This window comes from Neolamprologus brichardi, chromosome 3, assembly GCF_056152115.1.
Source record: "Neolamprologus brichardi isolate AB-2024 chromosome 3, ASM5615211v1, whole genome shotgun sequence".
In the NCBI taxonomy this organism is placed as follows: domain Eukaryota; kingdom Metazoa; phylum Chordata; class Actinopteri; order Cichliformes; family Cichlidae; genus Neolamprologus; species Neolamprologus brichardi.
Genome location: NC_142106.1, coordinates 12,013,937 through 12,038,691, shown reverse-complemented (window position 1 = coordinate 12,038,691; position 24,755 = coordinate 12,013,937). Strand labels below are relative to the sequence as shown.

General features: G+C 41.1%; 2 protein-coding genes across 2 annotated transcripts in view; one reads left to right on the top strand and one right to left on the bottom strand.

Moving 5' to 3' along the window:
* LOC148103510 (cell adhesion molecule CEACAM2-like) overlaps positions 1-24,755 on the top strand; it is a 272,876-nt gene that overhangs the window by 221,551 nt on the left and 26,570 nt on the right. The window lies entirely within an intron of this gene.
* LOC118455670 (protein NLRC3-like) lies at positions 773-23,231 on the bottom strand. The gene is made up of 12 exons (XM_087839486.1): positions 23,204-23,231; positions 22,632-22,764; positions 20,340-20,459; positions 16,740-16,859; positions 16,276-16,395; positions 15,756-15,875; positions 11,392-11,531; positions 9,453-11,262; positions 6,745-6,915; positions 5,523-5,696; positions 4,598-4,626; positions 773-1,263 (listed from the first exon to the last, which is right to left on the bottom strand). Exons 2-11 carry the CDS (start codon positions 22,751-22,753, stop codon positions 4,611-4,613), a joined length of 2,913 nt encoding a protein of 970 aa, XP_087695612.1. The 5' UTR covers positions 22,754-22,764; positions 23,204-23,231; the 3' UTR covers positions 773-1,263; positions 4,598-4,610.

The following is a 24,755-nucleotide window of genomic DNA, read 5'->3' as shown; positions in this document are numbered from 1 at the left end:
TGTATTGATCGGGATTATCTTCTTGTTCCGAGGCTGGAAACAAACAAAGGTCACCACCTACTTACTAGTTGGAGGGATGGGAGACTGCAGAATACAAGCAGCAGAAAGTGATGGCAGATTTCCAGTCCACAAAGAGTTTGTGCACTAATCTACACACATGCTATATAACGTCATCCACAATGACAAAGACAAAGACACCATTTTTGTAGGTTTCCCTTTGTTGATCTCCGGACAGTATTGCAAGTCAAGCAATAAATATGCGATTAAGGTGCAGTCTTAACTCAACTTTCATTTCAGGGTTTTACATTATATCTGAATTTTGGTAGTATTTTATAATAACTGGAACTGTTTAATACGAACAATGAGAATCTTTTAGTAACAACGTCATGTTTATCTAAGTACGGACTGTACTTCTTTAACAAATATCTGTATTTTCCAAATATTGCAAAATTACAAAACTAGATTCACATTCAACACAGTATATGTGACACACCCTTCTCTGAGCTGTAATATGACACAGCACTGAAAAACACACTATTGGATCGCTAATGCAACACCACAATCAAGACAATGTTCAACAGTAACATTACAGTAGGGAAATTATTAAAACATCTCACAGTAAAATAATAAACAAGGACCTGCACAAGCAAAGTCTGCTTTTAGTTCCTGGACTATCTAGATGGCAGCTATTGTACCTCAAAAGTATTCTTTAACTTACCTACCTATCTGTAGGTTTAAAATAAGAGCTAATTATTCCAAATAATGTAGCAGAACTTATTACAAAGTTTACTAACTCACGTAAGATAAATGACAGTGGGTCCTCAGTGGGTCCTTGGGTGTGAAATCAGTGCAATGAAACCTGTTTTACAAGATTCTGCTCTGTAACAAATCAAAACTGAAGTGTAAAGTGTCCTTTAGCTGGGTGAGCTGAACGTTTCACACTGTAGAAAAGTCAACATTTCCATACTGATACACTCACTGGTTCATAGGAGTCATCCAGGAAGTAAAGGCATATAGGAGTGTCTGAAGTGGAAATGACGAGGTGTTTTACCTCAGTCCTGTACTCCATCCACTGAAGAGAAGTTCATTAGTTTCCAAAGACCTTATCTATAAACCAAAGCTTGACATTAGAGTTAAGACTGTCTTTGTGTCTTTATATGTTCTGGAACAGATTCAGGAAGTCTGAGTAGAGCCATGCTTCGACCACTGATTCCTTTCAGGATTAGTCTGTAGGCATCACTGCATGTCTTGATCTGTTTAAGACTGAAAAAGATTGTTGCATATAGTTCAAGTCATTTTTAGGAAATCAATCATTTCATTTTTTAAAACAGAGAGGAACAGCACATTCCCATCTTAACTTTGAAAATAAACAAACATCGTACGTTTTGCTGAATCATTAAAAACAAAGTGATTCTATGTATGTTTGTGTGAGACAACTAGTGCACATTTAAAAACATCAAACATGAGAAACGTGGGTATATATGAATTTAAATATGAAATGTTTACATATAATTCTTTTTTTTTATTTTTGTTTTTTGTGAACAGGAGTAATTTTAATTAGTAACAGCATTTTATCAAAAGGTCGACAATTAAATTAAAATGAATTTAATGAAAAGAATGAAACCTTTTGAGGTAAATCCATCAAATACTGAGTTTCTGCATAGATCATTCAAAGCAAGCAGGTCTTCAAAACATTTGAGTAGAAACACATGCACAGACATGCACATCAATGCAAGGTTTTAATTATATATTAGATCTTGGGATACTATTTATAATTACAATGATTTAACTGTCATGGTCCTGGGTCCTTTGACCCAGTGTTTTGGATTTTCGCGGATTTTTTATCGTCATTCTCTATTATGTTTAAGTCCACTTGTTACTGTTATTCTATGGTTTCTAGGTTATTCTGTTTGGTATTGTTTATTAGATTTCCCATTGTGTCTTTGCCCTCTGTGTGTCTGGGTTTGTATAGTGGTGTGTTCATGCGCCTTGCTTCCCCTCCTTGTGTTTTATTCCGTCATGTTTATCTACGTTCCCCAGCTCGTCATGTTCTCTCTCCCCCTCCAATCCACGTCTCTGTGTACGTCCTTTTTTACTTTGATAGTCTCCTGTCAGTGTGCGTCATGTTGTGTTTGCTCTTCCCCTGTCTCATTATGGTTATTTGTGTCAGCTGTGGTCTCAGTGTGTTCTCAGTTTTCTTATTTGTAGCTGTGTCGTAATTCAGGGGAAGGATGCTCCGATCCAATGGTATTGGGGGGAAACAAAGTCACAGCGACGCGACAAAGGCTGTTCGAATTCAAAGAGTCCTTCAAATGTGTCGACAAATGCGTCCTACTTCTCCCCAAATTTTGAGGATGGGTCCGATGTATCCTTTATGTCCTACCATATCCCAGGATTCATTGCGGGTCATACAGGAGATTTTTTTCTGAAAACGATGGAGGTTAAGCGGGAGAGGAAAACACTTCCAAATCTAAGTATATAAATATTTGGTGGTAAAAAAGTTAAATTGTCGAAGTGGTTGTGTTGTTAAGCTACAGTGGCTTGCAAAAGTATTCGGCCCCCTTGAACTTTCCCACATTTTGTCACATTAAAGCCACAAACACGGATGAATTTTATTGAAATTCCATGTGAAAGACCAACACAAAGTGGTGTACACAGAGAAGTGGAACGAAAATCATACATGATTCTAAACATTTTTTACAAATAAATAGCTGCAAAGTGGGGCGTGCATAATTATTCAGCCCCTTTGGTCTGAGTGCAGTCAGTTGCCCATAGACATTGCCTGATGAGTGCTAATGACTAAACAGAGTGCACCTGTGTGTAATCTAATGTCAGTACAAATACAGCTGCTCTGTGACGGCCTCAGAGGTTGTCTAAGGTCGTGTCCAAATTCATGGGCTGCATCCTCCTGAGGACCCGGCCTTCGCGGTGTACGTGGGCCGGGTCCTCAGAAGGTCGGGTAGGCCAGAAGTAAACAGCTGTGAAATTGGACGGTCTAGCCTTCTGATTAGCGTCACCGCTGTCTCGGTGGAGTTTAATAAACTTGGCCGTCTGTTCCTTGCTATCTAAAATATAACAGGACACTGGCGTAAATTCTCGACTGTCTCATACTTCTGTTTAATCAGTTTTCTGTTTGACGTTTAGTCAGCTGTGTGAAAACCAAGGAGGAACCCACCCGGGGGATTAATAAAGTTTTATTTTATCTAATCTAATAACTTTAATCTCAGCCAAACCGATTTACTCACGAACAAACAAAACAGTGAAAAAAGCCCAACAATCACATTTTTAGGTTGTCTAAGTGACTTATATATTACGTTTAACCCGAGTAGCGAAACTCCGCGGTGATCTGAAAATGATGTGCCGGGAGTTGTGCCGTTCTCGGCCACATCAGTGACCCTCGAGCTCCCGGCTTGCTATCGAGCTGGTGGGTAGCAGACGTCTCCGAAAACGTCGAAGCACTTTTGCAAATATGCGATATCTTGATAAACCGAGCAGATATTTGATGTTTACACAGCTACTTTCTCGCCTGAAAATATGTAAAAAGTTTATTTTGTGACCCAGAAAGATTAGTATGAGTAACTTTAAAACTTAGTAGCGGCCGCCATTGTTGGAAACTGGAGTTTGGCTGGGCCGCGCTATGAATTCTGGGATATGGTAGGCCACGAAGGACACACCCGACCCATCCTTCAAATTCGGGGAAAAGGAGGACGCATTTGTCGGCTGCATTCGGAGGAGTCTACGAATTTGGACAGCCTTCGAGGCGTCGCTGTGACGTAATCGGTCTACAAATGCGGCCTCAGGAGGATGCAGCCCATGAATTTGGACACGATCTTTACTGGGAGCAACAACACCATGAAGTCCAAAGAACACACCAGACAGGTCAGGGATAATGTTGTTGGGATATTTAAAGCAGGCTTAGGCTACAAAATGATTTCCCAAGCCTTGAACATCCCACGGAGCACTGTTCAAGCGATCATTCAGAAATGGAAGGAGTATGGCACAACTGTAACCTACCAAGACAAGGCCGTGCACCTAAACTCACAGGCCGAACAAGGAGAGCGCTGATCAGAAATGCAGCCAAGAGGCCCATGGTGACTCTGGACGAGCTGCAGAGATCTACAGCTACTCTGCTACTGCTACTGCTTGCTGCTGTGATGAGGACCCAGGCACAGAGACTTGATAAATTTAAGAATCTTATGACTTAATAAAGAAATTTACAGACTTGCACAGAGATGATAAAATTATGATGACTGAACGCGGAGATGAAGACAACAGACGACGAGGACAGGGAGAAACAGGGGTTTAAATGCACCAAGGAGACAGTCAGAGGGACCTTGGGACAACTGGAGACATTTAAGGATGCAGGGACTGACGGAGACGAGGAAGAAGTCTCATTGTGACGAGTAAAGTTTATCTTGCCTGGCTGGGCAGCTCTCTGGGTGCTCAGCACCCCCAAAGCTCTGATCCTAGAATCGCCCCTGCTCTCTTCCCTGCTCAGTCAATTACATGACATTATCTTAAAATTATCTTTAGTAATCTTGAAATTGACACTAAAATGTATAAATTAATTACACTAAGAGATCTCAATAATACTCACCACAGTGCAGCATCTAAACCACAGACACTCTGCAGGAACATGACGAGACAGGTCCAAAAACAGAAAGCATACAAAATGAATTGTTACATCTTTTTGTTAACAAAGTGAGAAAAGACAAAGGAGAAGTCACACTGAACAAACTACATTAAAACTGAATATAAGTGCATCCAGGGTTTGTATTTCTAATAGATTCATTTTTGTGTTAAAATGCTTTTACTGATCAGTGTCTCCTTTTGTAACCTGTGGAAGATGGAGGTCCAGGAAGAAGTGGGCAGCTTACTATTGTGAATGTGAGAGAAATAACATTTCCTGACATATTTAACTTTGGTACAGATAAAGTCACAGTTTGTGTATTTTCAAGAATTTTTTGTTCAAAGAACATAATGGCTATAAAATATTGATTTATATGTGGTGCATTTGCAGTTAGAAGTCATGCAGTGTCAAATTCAGTTCTCTATTAAAAAGCTATACACAGTGTACAGAAAGAGCTGCTCTGCTCCTGGTGACTGTTTTCCACAGAAAGAGGTGGGTGTAGTGGCCATTCCAGTTTGACTTGAATCCGCAGATACTGAAAGGAGTTTCTAACTAGAGGTATGCAGACATGGTTAAAAAAAGATCTGTGTTGTTTTAAACAGAAGCCTGAGACGTAAATACTGGGGACATGTGAAACTAAGAATTTATAAAGTATAAAAACACAAGACCTTTAAATGTGCAGTTCAATGTTACCATATGAACCGCATATTTAAAGATTTTCTCTAAAATGAGGAGTAACTTTGTTGTTTTGTTACTGTGGATCATCACAAAGTCAGCCTTCTACACACATCCTTATTCTCTTTGTATGTGTGATTGTTTGTTCTGCAGACACACTGATAAACAGAAACCAAAGAAATACTTTTGCTTTATAATCTAAGTCAAGTGAACTGACCTTTTAAACTGTAGTTTGCAGTGTGGACTCTCCAGGTAATCATACAGCTGTTTCATCCCTGAGCCCTCCAGGTTGCATCCTATTAGATTCAGGTGTTTCAGATAGGGGGGGTTGGACTTCAGAGCACTGAGCAGAACAGCACAGTTGTTCTCTGACAAAGTGCTGTTCTCAAATCTGTAATTCACATGATTGTTATTCAAAGTGGGTTTTCTTTTAATCACATCACCTTTTCCTATAAGAAACCAGTGAATGTCTAATGGAGCTACAGACTATTGCAAACTCTAAAGATTATTTTCAAGTGCAAACATGCAGAAAACACACACACATATGGCAACAGAACACTTCTCTGATTAAAAATAACCAAACTCCAGTTTGCTAGAGATTGTCTAGTGATTGTGTTTTGTTCATGCAGTAATTAAAAAAAAAATCTTAAATTGTCTACATGTACTTGCACCATTTTTGATGATGGTGCAAGTACAGTCAAGTGGAGCATGCGTCTGTCCTCTCAGTAAGTGAGTGAGACAGTAGACAGCGGTGAGGAGGGCTGTTCGAGTGCACCGCAAAAACACATAAATATGCCTGACACCTATAAACGAAGCAGCATCTGGCTGCAGTTTAAAGACTTTTTTGTCTCGGTCTCATCTTGACTTTGTCTTGGTCTTGACTCGGTCTATCTTGGCCTTGGTCTTGTCTTGGTCTCGATACCCTCTGGTCTTGGTATTGTCTTGGTTTAGGCAGTCTTGACTACAAGTCTAGCTTTTAGTATCTGTTTAGTCCAAATTTTTATTCTTTGTGTGAAAACTCATCCTAAAAATGTCAGCATCTAAAAACCTGCAGGTTATTAGTCAGCTGCTCTAACCTCTGGTCACTGTCTCATCCACATTGTCCCCCTAATGTTTCCAGATGTCCAATGTAAGATAGCAGGCTATATCTGACTCTGGTTACTTTGTTGTGCAATGTGGGGGTGAAGATTACTACAATCCTGTAATTGGATGCGAGATTTTCCAAAACTGTAAGTGGTGGATTTGTGGGAATCAATGAAATTATGCTAAAATCCAAGTCCTCATTGACTGACGCTAAGGCAATGAGAAAAAAAAAATGGACTGGTGCATCCCAGTCCTCCATCTCACAGTACTGGAGTTGGCTTTTGGGGATAAATTCATGGTTCAATATATTGAAATACCTTTATAAATAACAACAGATTCAGTTTCAGTTAACTTACCTGAGTGTCTCCAGTCTACAGTTTGGATCCCCCAGATTAGCAAAAAGTTCATCTGCTGGAATCTCCAGGTTGATTGAACTCAGGCACAGCTCTTTCAGTTGGGAGGGGCTGGACCTCAGAGCTGAGGCCACAGGGCCACATTTACCCGGATAGACAAAAATCTTATGAAGTCTGTGTTGACACATATTAAAAAATAACATATTATTATGAAGAAGACACATTATATTTAGTTTGTGCACTCGCTGGAAAACAATTGGACACTGTCTCTTCACATCAGTTGTTCAGCTGATCTGATCTGACTGACATGAAACATTCTTATGACTTCTCAGACCCACACATTTTCAGTCTTTGTTCTGATTTAATGTGGAGATGAAGGAGAAAACACTGAATTCCATTACATATGTGAGACTTTTCCCCTCCATTTTGACAAACTTTGACAAATATAAAATCCAAGAAGGAAAAAACTAAAGTTATTTACTGTGAAAACCAAAAACATGTGTAATGAACCATTTTTAGATTTTGGAAATACAAATACCATGTATTTCTTTGAAAAAATGATATATAAACATCACAATTTTGAAGGTTGATGTGATGCTGTGATCATATGATATCATTATGTTAATCATGCTTTTCTTTTTTTCAATAGCTGCTTGGGCCCGAAAAAGGAATGGAAGTTGGACAACAGGGCAGAGCTGAAATGCTGTGGAAAACTGCTAAGAGCAAACTTAAAAAAAAAAAAAAAAAAGAATTGTAAATAAACAAGCACTCATCTTTAAATGCTGTATGCTTGGGTCATTCCTATCAAAGTCTTATGATTAATTTATGGCTGCTCACTGTGATGTTATCAAGCTTTAAATAGATAGTATTATCACTGACTGTATTGAATCACTTTTGATTTCATTTCTATTCCTGAAAGTAAATAACTGTGACACCATTCAGTTTTATCCCATTGCTTTCACACTTGGCCACTGTGGCTGCTTCAGCTGAACATTTACAGTGGCTTGCAAAAGTAATCGGCCCCCTTGAACTTTCCCACATTTTGTCACGTTACAGCCACAAAAATGAATCTATTTTATTGGAATTCCACGTGAAAGACCAACACAAAGTGGTGTACACGTGAGAAGTGGAGCGAAAATCATACATGATTCCAAACAGTTTTTTACAAATAAATAACTGCAAAGTGGGGTGTGCGTAATTATTCAGCCCCCTGAGTCGATACTTTGTAGAACCACCTTTTGCTGCAATTACAGCTGCCAGTCTTTTAGGGTTTGTCTCTACCAGCTTTGCACATCTAGAGACTGAAATCTTTGCCCATTCTTCTTTGCAAAACAGCTCCAGCTCAGTCAGATTAGATGGACAGCGTTTGTGAACAGCAGCTTTCATATCTTGCCACAGATTCTCGATTGGATTTAGATCTGGACTTTGACTGGGCCATTCTAACACATGGATATCTTTTGTGTTAAACCTCTGCCCCAGTCTCAAGTCTTTTGCAGACTCCAAGAGGTTTTCTTCCAAGATTGCCCTGTATTTGGCTCCATCTGTCTTCCCATCAACTCTGACCAGCTTCCCTGTCCCTGCTGAAGAGAAGCCCCCCCAGAGCATGATGCTGCCACCACCATATTTGACAGTGGGGATGGTGTGTTCAGAGTGATGTGCAGTGTTAGTTTTCCGCCACACATAGCGTTTTGCATTTTGGCCAAAAAGTTCCATTTTGGTTTTCTGTTAACAATGGCTTTCTACTTGCCACTCTTCCATAAAGGCCAACTCTGTGCAGTGCACGACTAATAGTTGTCCTATGGACAGATTCCCCCACCTGAGCTGTAGATCTCTGCAGCTCGTCCAGAGTCACCATGGGCCTCTTGGCTGCATTTCTGATCAGCCTCTCCTTGTTCGGCCTGTGAGTTTAGGTGGACGGCCTTGTCTTGGTAGGTTACAGTTGTGCCATACTCCTTCCATTTCTGAATGATTGCTTGAACAGTGCTCCGTGGGATGTTCAAGGCTTGGGAAATCTTTTTGTAGCCTAAGCCTGCTTTAAATTTCTCAATAATTTTATCCCTGAACTGTCTCATGTGTTCTTTGGTCTTCATGGTGTTGTTACTCCCAATATTCTCTTAGACAACCTCTGAGGCCGTCACAGAGCAGCTGTATTTGTACTGACATTAGATTACACACAGGTGCACTCTGTTTAGTCATTAGCACTCATCAGGCAATGTCTATGGGCAACTGACTGCACTCAGACCAAAGGGGCTGAATAATTATGCACACCCCACTTTGCAGTTATTTATTTGTAAAAAATGTTTGGAATCATGTATGATTTTCGTTCCACTTCTCACGTGTTCACCACTTTGTGTTGGTCTTTCACGTGGAATTCCAATGAAATTGATTCATGGTTGTGGCTGTAATGTGACAAAATGTGGGAAAGTTCAAGGGGGGCGAATACTTTTGCAAGCCATTGTAGATGTATAAAAATGAAATCATCCAAATAATTTTCTGTAAAAAAACAAAAAAACAAAACAAAAAAAACCCATTTTCGCAGTGTTTGAAACATCTCAACAAGATTTGTGACAAAATTAAATTGACGTGTCATTTTTCCAATAAATAACTTGAACTCTGCAATAAGAACAATGATTTTGTTTTAGTAAGAATAACTTTAAGAACTAAACAATTGATCTACACTGATTTATAATCTTAATCACATCTGGACTCACCGAGCCTTTCTGCAGTTCTTAACAGCTGGAACCAGTCTCTCTCTACCCTCCTGTGTTGTGTTGTACTTTTCCAGATCCAACTCATCCAAAACCTCCTCTGACATCAGCAGCATATATGCCAGAGCTGTGCACTGAATTCCAGAGAGTTTCTTCTCTGATTTGTTCTGTGACTTTAGGAACTCTTGGATCTCCAGATGTACTGAGAGGTCCTTCATCTCCATGAGACAGTGGAAAATGTTTAGACATCTGTCAGGACACTTGCCATTACTGCTAATCTCCTTTAGGTTGTTGATAACTCTCTGGATGCTTTCAGGATTGTACTCTGTCTGACCCAGCAGACCTTCTAAGAGTCTCTGGTTGGACTTTAGACAGAGGCCATGAAGGAAGCGAACGAACAGTTCCAGTTGGCCGAACATACAGTGGAACGATTTCTCCATGGCTCTGCTCAGAAAACCTTCCAGAGATGAGATATCTTCCGGAGATATCTTATTTCCTTTATCGTCCTCAGTAAGGAAGTCCTGCAGCACCTCTGTCTTCCTGTTGGTGTAACAGTGGAACATGTAGACTGCAGCCAGAAACTCCTGAATGCTCAGATGAACAAAGCAGTAGACTGGTTTCTGGAAGATCGTAGACTCTCTTTTGAAGATCTCTGTACAAACTCCTGAGTACACCAAGGCCTCTGTGACATCCAAACCACACTGCTCCAGGTCTTCTTGGTAGAACAGGATGTTTCCTTTCTGCAGATGTTCAAATGCTAGCTTCCCCAGCTTCAAAAGAACTTCCCTGTCAGTTCTGGTGAGCTCCTGCTGCTTTATTGCTTGTCCTCTGTGGTACTTGTGCTTTTTCTTTGTCTGAACCAGCAGGAAGTGTGAGTACATGTCAGTCAGGGTCTTGGGCAGCTCTGCTCTCTCCTCTGTAGTCAACATGTGCTCCAGAACTGTAGCAGTGATCCAGCAGAACACTGGGATCCCACACATAATGTGGAGGCTCCTGGATGTTTTCAAGTGGGAGATGACTCTGCTTGACAGCTCATTCTTTTTGAATCTCCTCCTGAAGTACTCCTGCTTCTGGGAGTCAGTAAAGCCTCGAACTTCTGTCATCCTGTCAACACATGTTGGACGGATTTGACTTGTTGCTGCAGGTCGGGAAGTTATCCAGATGAGAGCAGAGGGAAGCAGATTCCCCTCGATGAGATTTGTCAGCAGCTCACTGACTGTTGTCTTCTGTGTGACATCAGACACAAGCTTCCTGTTTGCAAAATCCAACAAAAGTCTGCTTTCATCCAGGCCATCAAAGATGAACAAAAGATGACACATAGTGAGCTTCTCTGCTGTGACGCTCTGTAATCTTGGATAGAAAACTTGGATCAGCTCCATAAGACTGTACTGCTCATCTCTGACCAAGTTCAGCTCCCTGAATGAAAGCAGAACCACCAAACTAATGTCTTGGTTTTCTAAGCCCTCTGCCCAGTCCAGAGTGAACTTCTGCACCAAGAAGGTTTTTCCAATGCCAGCAACACCATATGTCAGAACCACTCTGATGGGTCTCTTTTGATCAGGCAAGGTTTTTAAGATGTCCTGACATCTGATTGATGTTTCATGGAGTATCTTCTTCTTGGAAGTTCTCTCCACCTGCCTGATCTCATGTTGGACTTGAAACTCTTCATTCTGCACGTCTGTGATGTAGAGCTCAGTGTAGATCACTTTGAGGGGGGCTTCACTTCCTGTTTTATCAGTTCCTTCATACACATGTTCACATCTGTTAATCAGAGTGAGCTTTAATGCATCTAAAGCTTTTTGCACACCAGTATCTGTTGAAAGAATGGAAAACAATGAATCTGGAGAGCCCGAAATGTTTTTAAAGCCTGAATAACAGAATAATTACAAAAAAATATCAACAGAAAGATATTAGATTTTTCTTTGTGCAAAGCTGCTCTTACTGGCTGCCTGCTGATTAACTCTGGTTCTGGAATTTTCTCTACACTGGGGACAGAAGTCTGATGAATCCTTCAGGGCACCGTGACACCACACACAACAGGACGTTGGCTTCCCCACTAAAAAATTATTGCGTTTTGTTTCTCTGTGGGGACCAAGAAAAAAATATTCTCACCAAAGAAAAACAGTAAAATCAGACAAACCAAAGTTTAATAGTAGCCAAAAAAAACATGGTTTATGATTCTAGGCACCCAGTAGTCAATTCTTGACTACAAATTTTGCTTTGGTGCTTAGATTCTATTATGAGATGGATCGCTGATAACTTTCTTCAACAAAGTGAGAAGAAAACTGAAGTCCTTGTTTGTGCTCCTAAAAAAATGGTACCTATGGTTACAAAACATCTTAGGCCCTCTCGCCAAACCTTCAATCTGTTTTTATCATTAAAAAAACATTGCTAAGCTGAGTCCCATTGTCTCACGCTCAGAATTAGAAATGGTCATCCATGCATTCGTCTCATCTCGTTTAGATTATTGTAATTCTTTGTTCACTTGTTTATGTAAAGCCTTTCTGGATCATCTGCAAGTTGTTCAGAATGCTGCCCCAAAGCTTCTGACCAACAGCTTCTAAATACTCTCACATTACACCTCTACTGATCCAGTGGCACTGGCTCCCCATAAAATTCAGAATCCACTTTAAGATTTTGACTTTGACATTCAGGACTCTGCATGGACAAGGACCAAACTAATATCAGAGATCTTACATCCCCAGCAGCTCCTTGAGGTCATGTGATCAGGGCTTACTGGTCGTCCATCATACGAGGTTGAAAACGAAAGGCAAACAAGCATTTGTAACTGTAGCCCCCAGACTTTGGAGCTCCCTTCCTTTGAGCCTGAGACCTGTGGACTCAGTGGTTTCATTTAAAAAAAAAAAAAAACTAATCTTTTTAAAATTGCTTTTGGTTGATTTCTGTTTTTATGTTTTAGCTTTGCTTTGAAGCACATTATGATTTTTATCTTGAGAGGTGCTATACAAATAAAATTTTACTCTACTTACTTTACTTCTTTTCAGTATCTTTAATTTATTTTGTGTTTTGTTGCATTTTACTTTCTGCAAATCACTTTTGTGCCAAAGAAGATAAATCACAGAATCTGAAAGGCAAATTAGACATTAATCTGTAAAATAGATACAAAACTACTAATGTCACGAGCTGCACATTAACTTTTGAAGTTTGTTAATCAGTCATAAATGTCTGTGCATGAATTGTTACGCTTCATAATGTAGCCATATGTAAGGTCGGTAATATGGGACATGCCACTGGATGGCACTGTTCTTTTGGGGTACCACTGAGAGCGCAAGAGATGATGGGGATCTACAGAGACATTCACGGAAGTGCTAGCTTGCATTGGTGGTATGTGGGTGTGCAATGCCGTTTTTTGCTGCCTGGTCTGTTTTAAATGCAAAGAGTGGAACAGTTAAGGCACCGGGAGTTGCTGCAACCGACTTCACTGTTCATGTCAGAGGGATCTGTATGCCGTTTTTCTGCTGGATCAATGCACTGTGTTTGAGTTCACACTTGTATTATAATATCTCCATGGATAAGAGGGAAAACGTACCTTTGTTAACTGTTTAATGTGTCTCTGTATTTTAGCACGAGAAGCCACTACAGTTATTTTTGCACTGCTAAGTTTGTTTTGTTTCTGGATGGGTTTATATCAGTCACAAATTGACACTAGACATCTTTGAGTTCCAGATGCTGATGAAGTTGGGAAAATAACCTGCAGTAGCAGTGGGTTACCATAAGAGATGGGGAGCAACGCATAATCCAATTACTTTTTTCAAGTAACGAGTAAAGTAAGGGATTACTATTGCAAAAAAGGTAATTAGATTACTGTTACTTTCCCGTAAGCACGCTGCGTTACTGCGTTACTAAAACCGTGATTTTTTTTTTGCGAGAGTGTCTCATGACAGTGACGTAAGCGAGTGCGACGTTCGTGACAACAGCTGTGTGCAGATCAACAATGGATAATATGTCGAGTGCAGAGAGAGTATGAGCGTGCAGCGTTTAAAGCGTGGAAGTACTGACCTTACTTTGAGTTTGATTCTGTAAAAAGCATCCGACACACACACACACACGGATATATACAGCTACACATGCATACACAAGCTGTGTAAACCAACCATAAATAACCAATCTAAATCTTATAAACATAAAATACAGGATGACAGAAATTAAATGAAGTGAAATGAATACCACAGAATGTACATAAGGTGCAGTTGCAGTCTGCTAGTGGGAGCAGGAAGCGAGGGAGCCAGAGAGGGAAGTGATGGAAAGGTACATCTGGGAGACACTGGCAGCAGGAATCATTTCTCTCCAGCAGGGGCTGGACTAGTTTTCATAGCAACCACAAGCAACAAAAGCAATGACTTTGTGGTTTTGTATTTACAATTTTGGTTTATATGAATAACAATTAAAAATAAGCACCTCTTGCCTCTGATTAACTCAGCTTTTGAGTCTCTCCACAAAGCCGCCATGTTCACTAAGTTGGATCTTCAAAACACATACCACCTCATTCCCATTCAGTAGGGTGACAAATGGAAGACAGCTCTTAACACCCCGCTCGGACATTTTGAGTATCTCCAAGGTAAGCTCCGACTCTGTGCCTTTTTCTCACAGGGACTGTCAAGCACAGAGCACATCTATGATGCTGGGGACAGGGCGCTCCAAGCAATGAAACTGGTGCTGGATGAGTGCTGCTGCTAGCTTGTTGGGGAGGTTGAATCTAGTTTACCTCTGTTTTGCTGAGAGACTAAATGCTTGCTTGGCCCGTTGGTCCCTGATCTTTGGTTGACTTTGTTGTACTCTCTCTTATCGCCTTGGGTCTAGAAATAAAAAGCCTGATGCTTTCTCAGCCAGTTCTTTTTCAGTCAGAGCAGGAGAAGATTCTGCCTGCCACCTAATTATGCTTCCTGTTTTATTGTGAAAATTCTTTTTCCATGTTCAGTGTGTCTAGTTTCACTTCCTCCGTGGCCACATTATGTCCATTCACATCAGCCCTTTCCCCGTGTTTTTCCACTTCTCTTGAACACCTCCTGTGTGTATTTAGTCACTGAGTTTTCATTCATTCTTTGTCTGATTGTATGCTATTCTGCCATGCTCATGCCATGTTTACCAGGAGTTTCATGCCATGCCAAGTCTTTTTTATGTCTTTTTTCCCATGTTCATGTTAATGTTCAGGGCTTTTTATGTTTAGCCTGAGTTCACTCAGGATAGGTTAGTGTTTAGTTTTGCCTTTGCCATTTTATTACTGTTAAAACCAGTCTTTATTAATAAATGGCTCGCTTTCTGTTAAGATTAAGTTTGGTTCTTGCATGTCTGTACTTGGTCCACCTCCTCACTCCACACAATCCACTCCCACCGATTGTGACAAGATTGTCACCAGGGAAATCCTTTTAAATCATTTATAGATTTCTAGCAAATTAAAGTTTGGATTTCTGTTTTGGTTTTTCCTGTTATAGACCCACAGAATGTTTAATGCATCTTTTATTTCTTGATCCTAGCACTTCTAATCGTGGCAAGGGGTCCCATGAAGCTAGTTAATTAACTCGCTATGTTACCCAGGGTTCAGTCTAACTATGAACACATTCACATGAAAGTTGTTGAGTTCGCAGCAACAAACCAATCGAAGTCATGGATAGGTGCACTGCCAGGACAGCAGTTAAGAATATAAAACTACAAAACATCACAGTAAAATTATCAAATATCAAAAATATCAATTAAACACATAAACATTGAAAGCAACACAGCTGCTGTGTGAGTGGTTGTTTTGGGGAAGTCATTTTTCACCATTTTTGGAAGACCTTAGAGCAGTGGTCCCCAACCCCCGGGCCTCGGACCGGTACCGGTCCGTGAGTCCGTGAGGGAAAGTTGAGGCTCAGGTGTGAAATGTATAGTTTTCAGGGTTTTTTTGTTATCGTTTTTATCATTTACTCGGTTTTCCTTGGTCTTTTCACGTGTGTTATGAGTAAATTTCTTTTTTTCGGTACGGGTACTAGTTTTGTTTTGTTGTATTTATCCGCGACACCTTAAAGGCCGGTCCATGAAAATATTGTCGGGCATAAACTGGTCCGTGGCGCAAAAAAGGTTGGGGACCGCTGACTTAGAGTTTACCCTATAGGTTCGAAGAATGGTCTCTTTACTTTCCAAAAAAAAGCCTTCATTTCATACCTTTTGATCTTTAGTCTCAAACAAAACCTGATGTGGAATAGGTTGAGCCTTTGACTCCAACCCTACAAACCCCTTTGAAATAATATGAAAGACTTCAAAACCAAAATCATCTTCACTCAGTTGATAGCAGAAGCAGTCTCTTACTGTGTGACTGAGGGTCCATGTTCATGACTGAAGACTGGAGGATAATCTCTGGACGTGTCACTGTTCATGGACACAGAGCTGGATCCTGGAAACTCTCCTCTGTGTTTGTGTTGTTGACGTCTGCAAACGCAAAGACAAAATGAAGAAGCAATTGTTCTTCTGCATTTAACTGTTGTTGGCCACTGAGCTGCTTCTCTCTCAGTGTCAGATTTATCAGGCTGAAGCTTTTAATTTTGTCACTACTGACATAATTTTTGTAGGACAGTCTGTCACCAACTTCACTGAAAACAAATATCTGGAGATCAAACACATATTACATACTGAAAACAACACAGATGTGTGAGTGGTTGGTTGAGGAAAATCAATTTTTATGAATGTGAGAGAACTTTAAGAGCTTTTGTCAGAAAGACTATCCTTTCACCATTTTCACATTGTAGATAGATAGATAGATAGATAAAATATAAAAGACTTCAAAACGAAAATCATCTTCACTCAGTTGATAGCAGAAGCAGTCTCTTACTGTGTGACTGAGGGTCCATGTTCATGACTGAAGACTGGAGGATAATCTCTGGACGTGTCACTGTTCATGGACACAGAGCTGGATCCTGGAAACTCTCCTCTGTGTTTGTGTTGCTGATGACTGCAAACACAAACATACAATGAAGAAGATGTTTTTCTTTTACATTTAACTGTTGTTGGCCACTGAGCTGCTTCTCTCTCAGTGTCAGATTTATGAGACAGGCTGTCACCAACTTCATGGAAAACAAATATCTGGAGATCAAACATATAATACAGACTGAAAACAACACAGATGTGTGAGTGGTTGTTTGAGGAAAAGAACTTTTTATGAATGTGAGAGAACTTTAAGAGCTTTTGTCAGAAAGACTATCCTTTCACCATTTTCACATTGTAGATAGATACAATATAAAAGACTTCAAAACCAAAATCATCTTCACTCAGTTGATAGCAGAAGCAGTCTCTTACTGTGTGACTGAGGGTCCATGTTCATGACTGAAGACTGGAGGATAATCTCTGGATGTGTCACTTTTCATGGACACAGAGCTGGATCCTGGAAACTCTCCTCTGTGTTTGTTTTGCTGTCGTCTGCAAACGCAAAGACAAAATGAAGAAGCAATTGTTCTTCTGTATTTAACTGTTGTTGGCCACTGAGCTGGTTCTCTCTGTGTCAGATTTATCAGGCTGAAGCTTTTAATTTTGTCACTACTGACATAACTTTTGTAGGACAGTCTGTCACCAGGGCAATGCTTTTAAATTTCTTTAGAATCCATAATTAATATTTTTGAGTTTGGATTTCGATGTAGATTTTCCTGTTTTATACACAATAACTCTTCCCTTTATCAGCTAGTTCATTAACTCACAATGTTTACCCAGGGTTCAGTCTAGCTATGAACACATTCACATGAAAGTTGTTGAGTTCGCAGCAACAAACCAATCGAAGTCATGGATAGTTGCACTGCCGGGACAGCAGTTATTTTATAAAGGAAGATAAAACTACAGAACTGCATAGTAAAAATATCAAGGGGTTAAACACATTATACACAATGAAAGTAACACAGCTGCTGTTATTGAGGTTGTTAAAAGGAAGGTTGAGGTTGTTATCACCATGGTTTCATCTGATCAGAATGTGAATCAAACAGCCATTAACCTGTTGCAGTACCTCAGCTTATTGAATTGTAATGAGATGATGATGAGATAGCCTTTCTTTGTCAGTTGCAGGTCTTTTGCCCACAACCGAGATGATAGACCTTGCCGACCGTACATACAATACACAAACATCACATTGGGGAGACAGGTCAGGCTAGGTAGCGAGGAAAAAAACATCGAAATGTGTAACACAAAAGGATAATACAGGAATGCACAGATATCAACACAGCATAGCACAATAAACACAGACAAGCAACATGGGAAAGAGTTCCAGTGTGTACATCTGATCTGAGACCGCTGCAATCTTTCGACTGCGCCTCCAACTGACCCGATGTCCACATCAGAGGGGAGGTAAGCGTTGGAGGTGGCGTTGGATCCGGGGTAGGGAGGGTGATGCGTCGGTGAGTGCTTATCAGTATATGTATGTGTGTGTGCGTGTCCATAGTTCAGCTGAGACAGTGTCCTTCGCCCTGCCAGGCTAAGTAAACAGTCTTCCAGCCAACCCAGGTGGCCTTGCATGGAATGGGAAGGAACAGACTAAACACAGTCGTTATCAGGGTGTTTTGTTCAGCTCTGGCCTTGCAGCTGGCGCCGAGAGGGTATCCGCATGAAGTGATGTTATTTTTTAATTTAGTGCGAACAGCTCATATGAATTTCAAAGCAGTTCTACAGTCCAACACTGGTCTTTCAATCTCCTGTTGGAGAGCCGCGAGCTTTGCCATACTTGCGTTCTGTGATGTTGTCATTTCTTGTGCTCAAGGAGGCAATTTCTGAGAACTCACGGCAGTGTGCCTCCCCGAGATGTCATCCAATTTTGCGCCCAGAGATGTTATTCCGAGCGAGCCCTTCCGAGATGTATCCAGTCTGCAGTCAGAGATCTTATTCTGAGTATTCACAGCAGCCGTAGCCTCTCCAAGATCTTATCCGTGCTGACTCAATAAGCCCATTTTGAGAAACTCACGCCTCTCCCATCGTTCCAATCCCAGCGGGCAGCCTTGTGGGGGTTTGAACAGCCGGTTCCACTTTCTTAATTCTTCGATAAGTCAGGGCCAAGCCAGCTCCGATCCGCCAGAACCCTGTTATCATGGTTCAGAATAGGTAGATATCTTCAGCACTCAGGCTCACCCAAGCCCAAACTTCTCGTTGAGAAAGGGGTGTCAATTGCATCTAGGGACCAGTTGATCCAATCCATAATTCCTCTTTTAGGTTTTAGAGAACAGACTGTGAGAGAATGTTCCAGGGAAAATACAAAAAAAAACCCAACAACACGAGACTAGACAAGGACATAAGCAGGGAAGATAAGGGAGAGGAGAAAAAGTGTGTCCGCCTCCTCCGAGAGCCAAAGAAGAGAATCAGTGGTAACTCAACTTAAATGAAGAGACACATGACACACATAAACTCTCAGCTGCTGCCCCATGTGGGAGTGAAAAGTGTGAGCTGTAAGTGAGTGCAGTCCTTATATAATGTGTGGCAGGTGCATGCAATTAAAGGCAAACTCCAGAGCCAATCAATGGTGAAAAAGGGAAACATGGTAAATCTGGTGAGGGAGAGTGAGGAAAAAGGGTAAGAAAAAAAAGAATCTTTACAGCAGCTGCTGTGTGAGTGGTTGTTCTCTATCATACCGAGACTATCTCTCCACTCTGTTATATATTCCATATGTACGTGGTATGACCCCCTCTTGGTCGTGGCGTGTGGATACTCCGGCTAGCCCGGCCACACCCAACAGCTTACTTATAAAACAGCTGTGCAAACTTGACACCGGTGATTGTTTTATCTCCACTTGTTTGTGCGTGTGTGGTTGACTGATGGTACCTACTTGTGGTACTGTGTGACTGTGTGTGTGATATTGGCAATGGCAGTGGTGTCCGTTTGTGGGAGCTTGTTTCTGCAGCCTCCCTGGGTGCTGCCTCTCCCCTGGCCCTGGTCTCCCTTAGCCCCGGTCTCCCTTAGCAAGACCCTTAGCTTAGCTGCCGTGCTCGATTGGCTTAGTAGGCTGTGCCCCCCTGGCGTATTGCCCGCGTGCCGCAGGTTTACGCAGCCAGCAGAGGCTCAATCAGTGAGCTAAACTTCCTGGCAGCCTACAGGTGTCCCGTTTGCAAGTTCACTCTTGCTGCTTCCCTGTCTGTGGACGGTGCGTCTGTTTGGCTCTGGAGACTGACCTTCGGGTCACGTTCCTTGCTGAGCCCACTAGTGCAGACTGTGTCTCCTGGCGTATTGCTCGAGCTTCACCAGTTAACACGTCAGTTGGACCTCACTGTGTCTGACACCTCAGCCAGGGGGTGAGAGTTCTTCATCCTGCAGCATCTGCTCCCTATCTGGCGTATTGCCCACATGTCCCCCGCCTTTGCTTTCCCCCCCACCTTTGCATCTGGCGGGACCATGACTGGGGAGGTATGTACATATGTACAAGTTAGCACATTACACCCTGGGTCAACACACCTGAATCAAATGATTATTTCATTACCAGGGTTCTGGAAAACTTCAAGACAGGTTGAGGAGGTAATTTAGCCATTTAATTCAGCTTTGTTGGATCAAGGACACATCTAAAACCTGCAGGACACTGGCCCTTGAGGCCTGGAGTTGGACACCCCTGAATGAATGTGTCATATTAACAGCCTTGGTCATAAATACTAGAAACATGCTAATATGTTAAAATACGTTAAGCATACTTTTCACCATTTTTGGAAACAGAGTTTACCCTATAGCTTCCAAGAATGGTTACTTTTACTTTCCAAAGGAATAATAGTTCCAAAAGCCTTCATTTCATACCTTTTGATCTTTAATCTCAAACAAAACCTGATGTGGAACAGGTTAAGCCACATTCAGTGACTCCAACCCTACAAACCCCTTTGAAATAATATGAAAGACTTCAAAACCAAAATCATCTTCACTCAGTTGATAGCAGAAGCAGTCTCTTACTGTGTGACTGAGGGTCCATGTTCATGACTGAAGACTGGAGGATAATCTCTGGAAGTGTCACTGTTCATGGACACAGAGCTGGATCCTGGAAACTCTCCTCTGTGTTTGTGTTGTTGACGTCTGCAAACACAAACATATAATGAAGAAGATGTTTTTCTTTTACATTTGACTGTTGTTGGCCACTGAGCTGCTTCTCTCTCAGTGTCAGATTTATGAGACAGGCTGTCACCAACTTCATGGAAAACAAATATCTGGAGATCAAACACATAATACAGAATGAAAACAACACAGATGTCTCAGTGGTTGTTTGAGGAAAAGAACTTTTTATGAATGTGAGAGAACTTTAAGAGCTTTTGTCAGAAAGACTATCCTTTCACCATTTTCACATTGTAGATAGATACAGTGGGGCAAAAAAGTATTTAGTCAGCCACCGATTGTGCAAGTTCCCCCACTTAAAATGATGACAGAGGTCAGTAATTTGCACCAGAGGTACACTTCAACTGTGAGAGACAGAATGTGAAAAAAAAAATCCATGAATTCACATGGTAGGATTTGTAAAGAATTTATTCGTAAATCAGGGTGGAAAATAAGTATTTGGTCAATAACAAAAATACAACTCAATACTTTGTAACATAACCTTTGTTGGCAATAACAGAGGTCAAACGTTTACTATAGGTCTTTACCAGGTTTGCACACACAGTAGCTGGTATTTTGGCCCATTCCTCCATGCAGATCTTCTCAAGAGCAGTGATGTTTTGGGGCTGTCGCCGAGCAACACGGACTTTCAACTCCCGCCACAGATTTTCTATGGGGTTGAGGTCTGGAGACTGGCTAGGCCACTCCAGGACTTTCAAATGCTTCTTACGGAGCCACTCCTTTGTTGCCCGGGCGGTGTGTTTTGGATCATTGTCATGTTGGAAGACCCAGCCTCGTTTCATCTTCAAAGTTCTCACTGATGGAAGGAGGTTTTGGCTCAAAATCTCACGATACTTGGCCCCATTCATTCTGTCCTTAACACGGATCAGTCGTCCTGTCCCCTTGGCAGAAAAACAGCCCCATAGCATGATGTTTCCACCCCCATGCTTCACAGTAGGTATGGTGTTCTTGGGATGCAACTCAGTATTCTTCTTCCTCCAAACACGACGAGTTGAGTTTATACCAAAAAGTTCTACTTTGGTTTCATCTGACCACATGACATTCTCCCAATCCTCTGCTGTATCATCCATGTGCTCTCTGGCAAACTTCAGACGGGCCTGGACATGCACTGGCTTCAGCAGCGGAACACGTCTGGCACTGCGGGATTTGATTCCCTGCCGTTGTAGTGTGTTACTGATGGTGACCTTTGTTACTTTGGTCCCAGCTCTCTGCAGGTCATTCACCAGGTCCCCCCGTGTGGTTCTGGGATCTTTGCTCACCGTTCTCATGATCATTTTGACCCCACGGGATGAGATCTTGCGTGGAGCCCCAGATCGAGGGAGATTATCAGTGGTCTTGTATGTCTTCCATTTTCTGATGATTGCTCCCACAGTTGATTTTTTCACACCAAGCTGCTTGCCTATTGTAGATTCACTCTTCCCAGTCTGGTGCAGGTCTACAATTCTTTTCCTGGTGTCCTTCGAAAGCTCTTTGGTCTTGGCCATGGCGGAGTTTGGAGTCTGACTGGTTGAGGCTGTGGACAGGTGTCTTTTATACAGATGATGAGGTCAAACAGGTGCCATTCATACAGGTAACGAGTGGGGGACAGAAAAGCTTCTTACAGAAGACGTTACAGTCTGTGAGAGCCAGGGATTTTCCTTGTTTGAGGTGACCAAATACTTATTTTCCACCCTGATTTACGAATAAATTCTTTACAAATCCTACCATGTGAATTCATGGATTTTTTTTTTCACATTCTGTCTCTCACAGTTGAAGTGTACCTCTGGTGCAAATTACTGACCTCTGTCATCATCAACGCAAAGACAAAATGAAGAACCAATTGTTCTTCTGTATTTAACTGTTGTTGGTCAGTGAGCTGCTTCTCTCTCAGTGTCAGATTTATGAGACAGTCTGTCACCAACTTCATGGAAAACAAATATCTGGAGATCAAACACATAATACAGACTGAAAACAACACAGATGTGTGAGTGGTTGTTTGAGGAAAAGAACTTTTTATGAATGTGAGAGAACTTTAAGAGCTTTTGTCAGAAAGACTATCCTTTCACCATTTTCACATTGTAGGTAGATAGATACAATATAAAAGACTTCAAAACCAAAATCATCTTTATTTAGCTGATAGCAGAAGCAGTCTCTTACTTTGTCCCTGAGGTTCCAGGTTCATGATTGAAGACTGGAGGATAATCTCTGGACGAGTCACTGTTCATGGACATAGAGCTGGATCCTGGAAACTCCCCTCTGTACTCCATCGAACCACTCATCTTTAGGCTTCCTGACAGAGAATCAAAGAACACCGACTATGAGTACAGCAGAAAAACAAACATCAAAAATATTTTCATAGACACCTGTAACTGGCAGAACAGGAAATACAGCATACACAGATGCACACACAGTCTAGCGTGTATTAAACCCAGCTTACTTTCTACCTCATAAATCAACAGATACTTTTACTCTTTTACAGCCCACTGAGAAATAGAGAACTCAGCACAAGAAGAAAAATGTCAGTCTGACCATAAACCAAAGCCTTATTTCCAATTATCACATTTCTTTTTGGAAGGTGTCACAAACTCAAGTAGTAAAATGGACCAAAACAATTTCCAGATTTTTTTGTTCTACCTTGACAAGCATTAATTCCTTTTTCTTAACTTTTTCCCATAAGAAACATTTTTTCCTATTATTCTGACACCCCATAAATGCTCAGTAACACTCACCTTGATTTCACTTGTCTGCTTCGTGACTGCAAAAACTGAAATGACAGTATTTTGTTTCCTCCTCACCTCAGCAGAGCAGCTCCTTCCTTCTCCACAGGAACTTGTATGACTACATTCCCAGTGTGTCAACCAATGATTAGCACAGACTGAAGAGATATATCTTTGGAAGGAAACACTCCCCTTTAACAGGAATAAACCTTCAGCAGTAGTAAGGCCTTTTCACACAGCACTTGTGGGGATCTGCTCTAAAACCCAGTATTTTCTATCGATTGCGCTGCACAATAATGGTTTCCCACTGCATCAAGGAAAGCACAGTGAAAGCGTGGCAGTGAAAGAAATATTTGAGCATTTATTCTAGCTAGTGGTTGGCAGAGCTCATGCCATGCCCTATGTGAAGAAACCTTCAGGCTCAGGGAGGGGATGCTATCTGCCACAACAGGTTGAGGGTTAGAAAAGTGAGACAGTACTCCTAGAAGCTGAAAAAAAGAATTTCATGGACCTATTAACCACCCGTCTTTACTTCATGTCCAGCAACAATGGTACACTCACTTGGTGTTGGCTCTCAATGCAGTATTAATATCACTTGCTGTTCCCAGTGCAACAAATAAATAATCGCAGCACAGAAGGGTCTATGTGTTCAACAACAATGATGGTTTCTGACCTTTAATGAAATGAAACCATTAATAGGAGCTGGAACAATACAAACATAGAATGTTACAGGAGCTCAGTGTAAGGACAAGATAGACATTGTGGACAAAACAGGACACCTCCCAATAATCTTTAGTTACAATATTATAGTTAGTTAAATGGTCTGATTGTTCAAATATGTATTTTCTTTGATTGTGGTAAAATAATGTGTGCCCCAGTCTCCAAAAATGACATAGTGCAGGAAGGGTAGTTATTCCTCCATTACACCACAAGAGGGAGTATCCCCTAAAATGAGCAGCTCTAGCGGGAGTAAATAAGCCCAGCCACTACCCATAAGGCAGTGTGCCTATAAGAGTTGTGTGAGACTGCAAAAGTGTGTAAGGTTGTGCTGTGTCAATATATATTTACGTGGCAACTGCGAACATTACATCCAGCTCAAAGGACATTCTCTTCACCACAGTAACCTGTCTTTTCGAGCAAAATAAAAAGATTTTCATGAAGCTTATTTGCCCCAAATAGTATTAAACTAATACACAAATGTGAACACACATTAGTGAACTTCACAAACATCACTGCATCTGTGACTCAATCCATCTGTGAATCCTGCCCCTCCCCTGTGAATTGTTACTCTCTTCTCTTTGCTTATAGTCAACAGAACTTTAATTGGTTATACATAAAATAAAGAAATGGCTTGTTTTGTAAGTACCACCATGTTGTACATACTCTTCTATATTATAATCAATGCAGTCCTTTATAGCCACTTAACAATCCTTTATATAACTGATTTTAATTTTTGTTTTTGCAATTTCTGCTTCCCTTTTAGCCTGATCTGTCTTGAAAAAGATATGTTTAATGTCAATGAAAGTTTTGCTTTAATAATTAAAGGATATGTAAATTGTGCATG

What these genes read in the sequence shown, in the direction of transcription:
- LOC118455670 (XM_087839486.1), bottom strand. Translation starts at nt 22,753, where the DNA reads ATGAGTGGTTCGATGGAGTACAGAGGGGAGTTTCCAGGATCCAGCTCT. An exon ending in CATGGACCCTCAGTCACACA is followed by an intron (nt 16,396 to 16,739) that starts GTAAGAGACTGC and finishes TTGTGTTTGCAG; the next exon opens with TCATCAGCAACACAAACACA. An exon ending in AAGAACTGCAGAAAGGCTCG is followed by an intron (nt 6,916 to 9,452) that starts GTGAGTCCAGAT and finishes GTGTCAACACAG; the next exon opens with ACTTCATAAGATTTTTGTCT.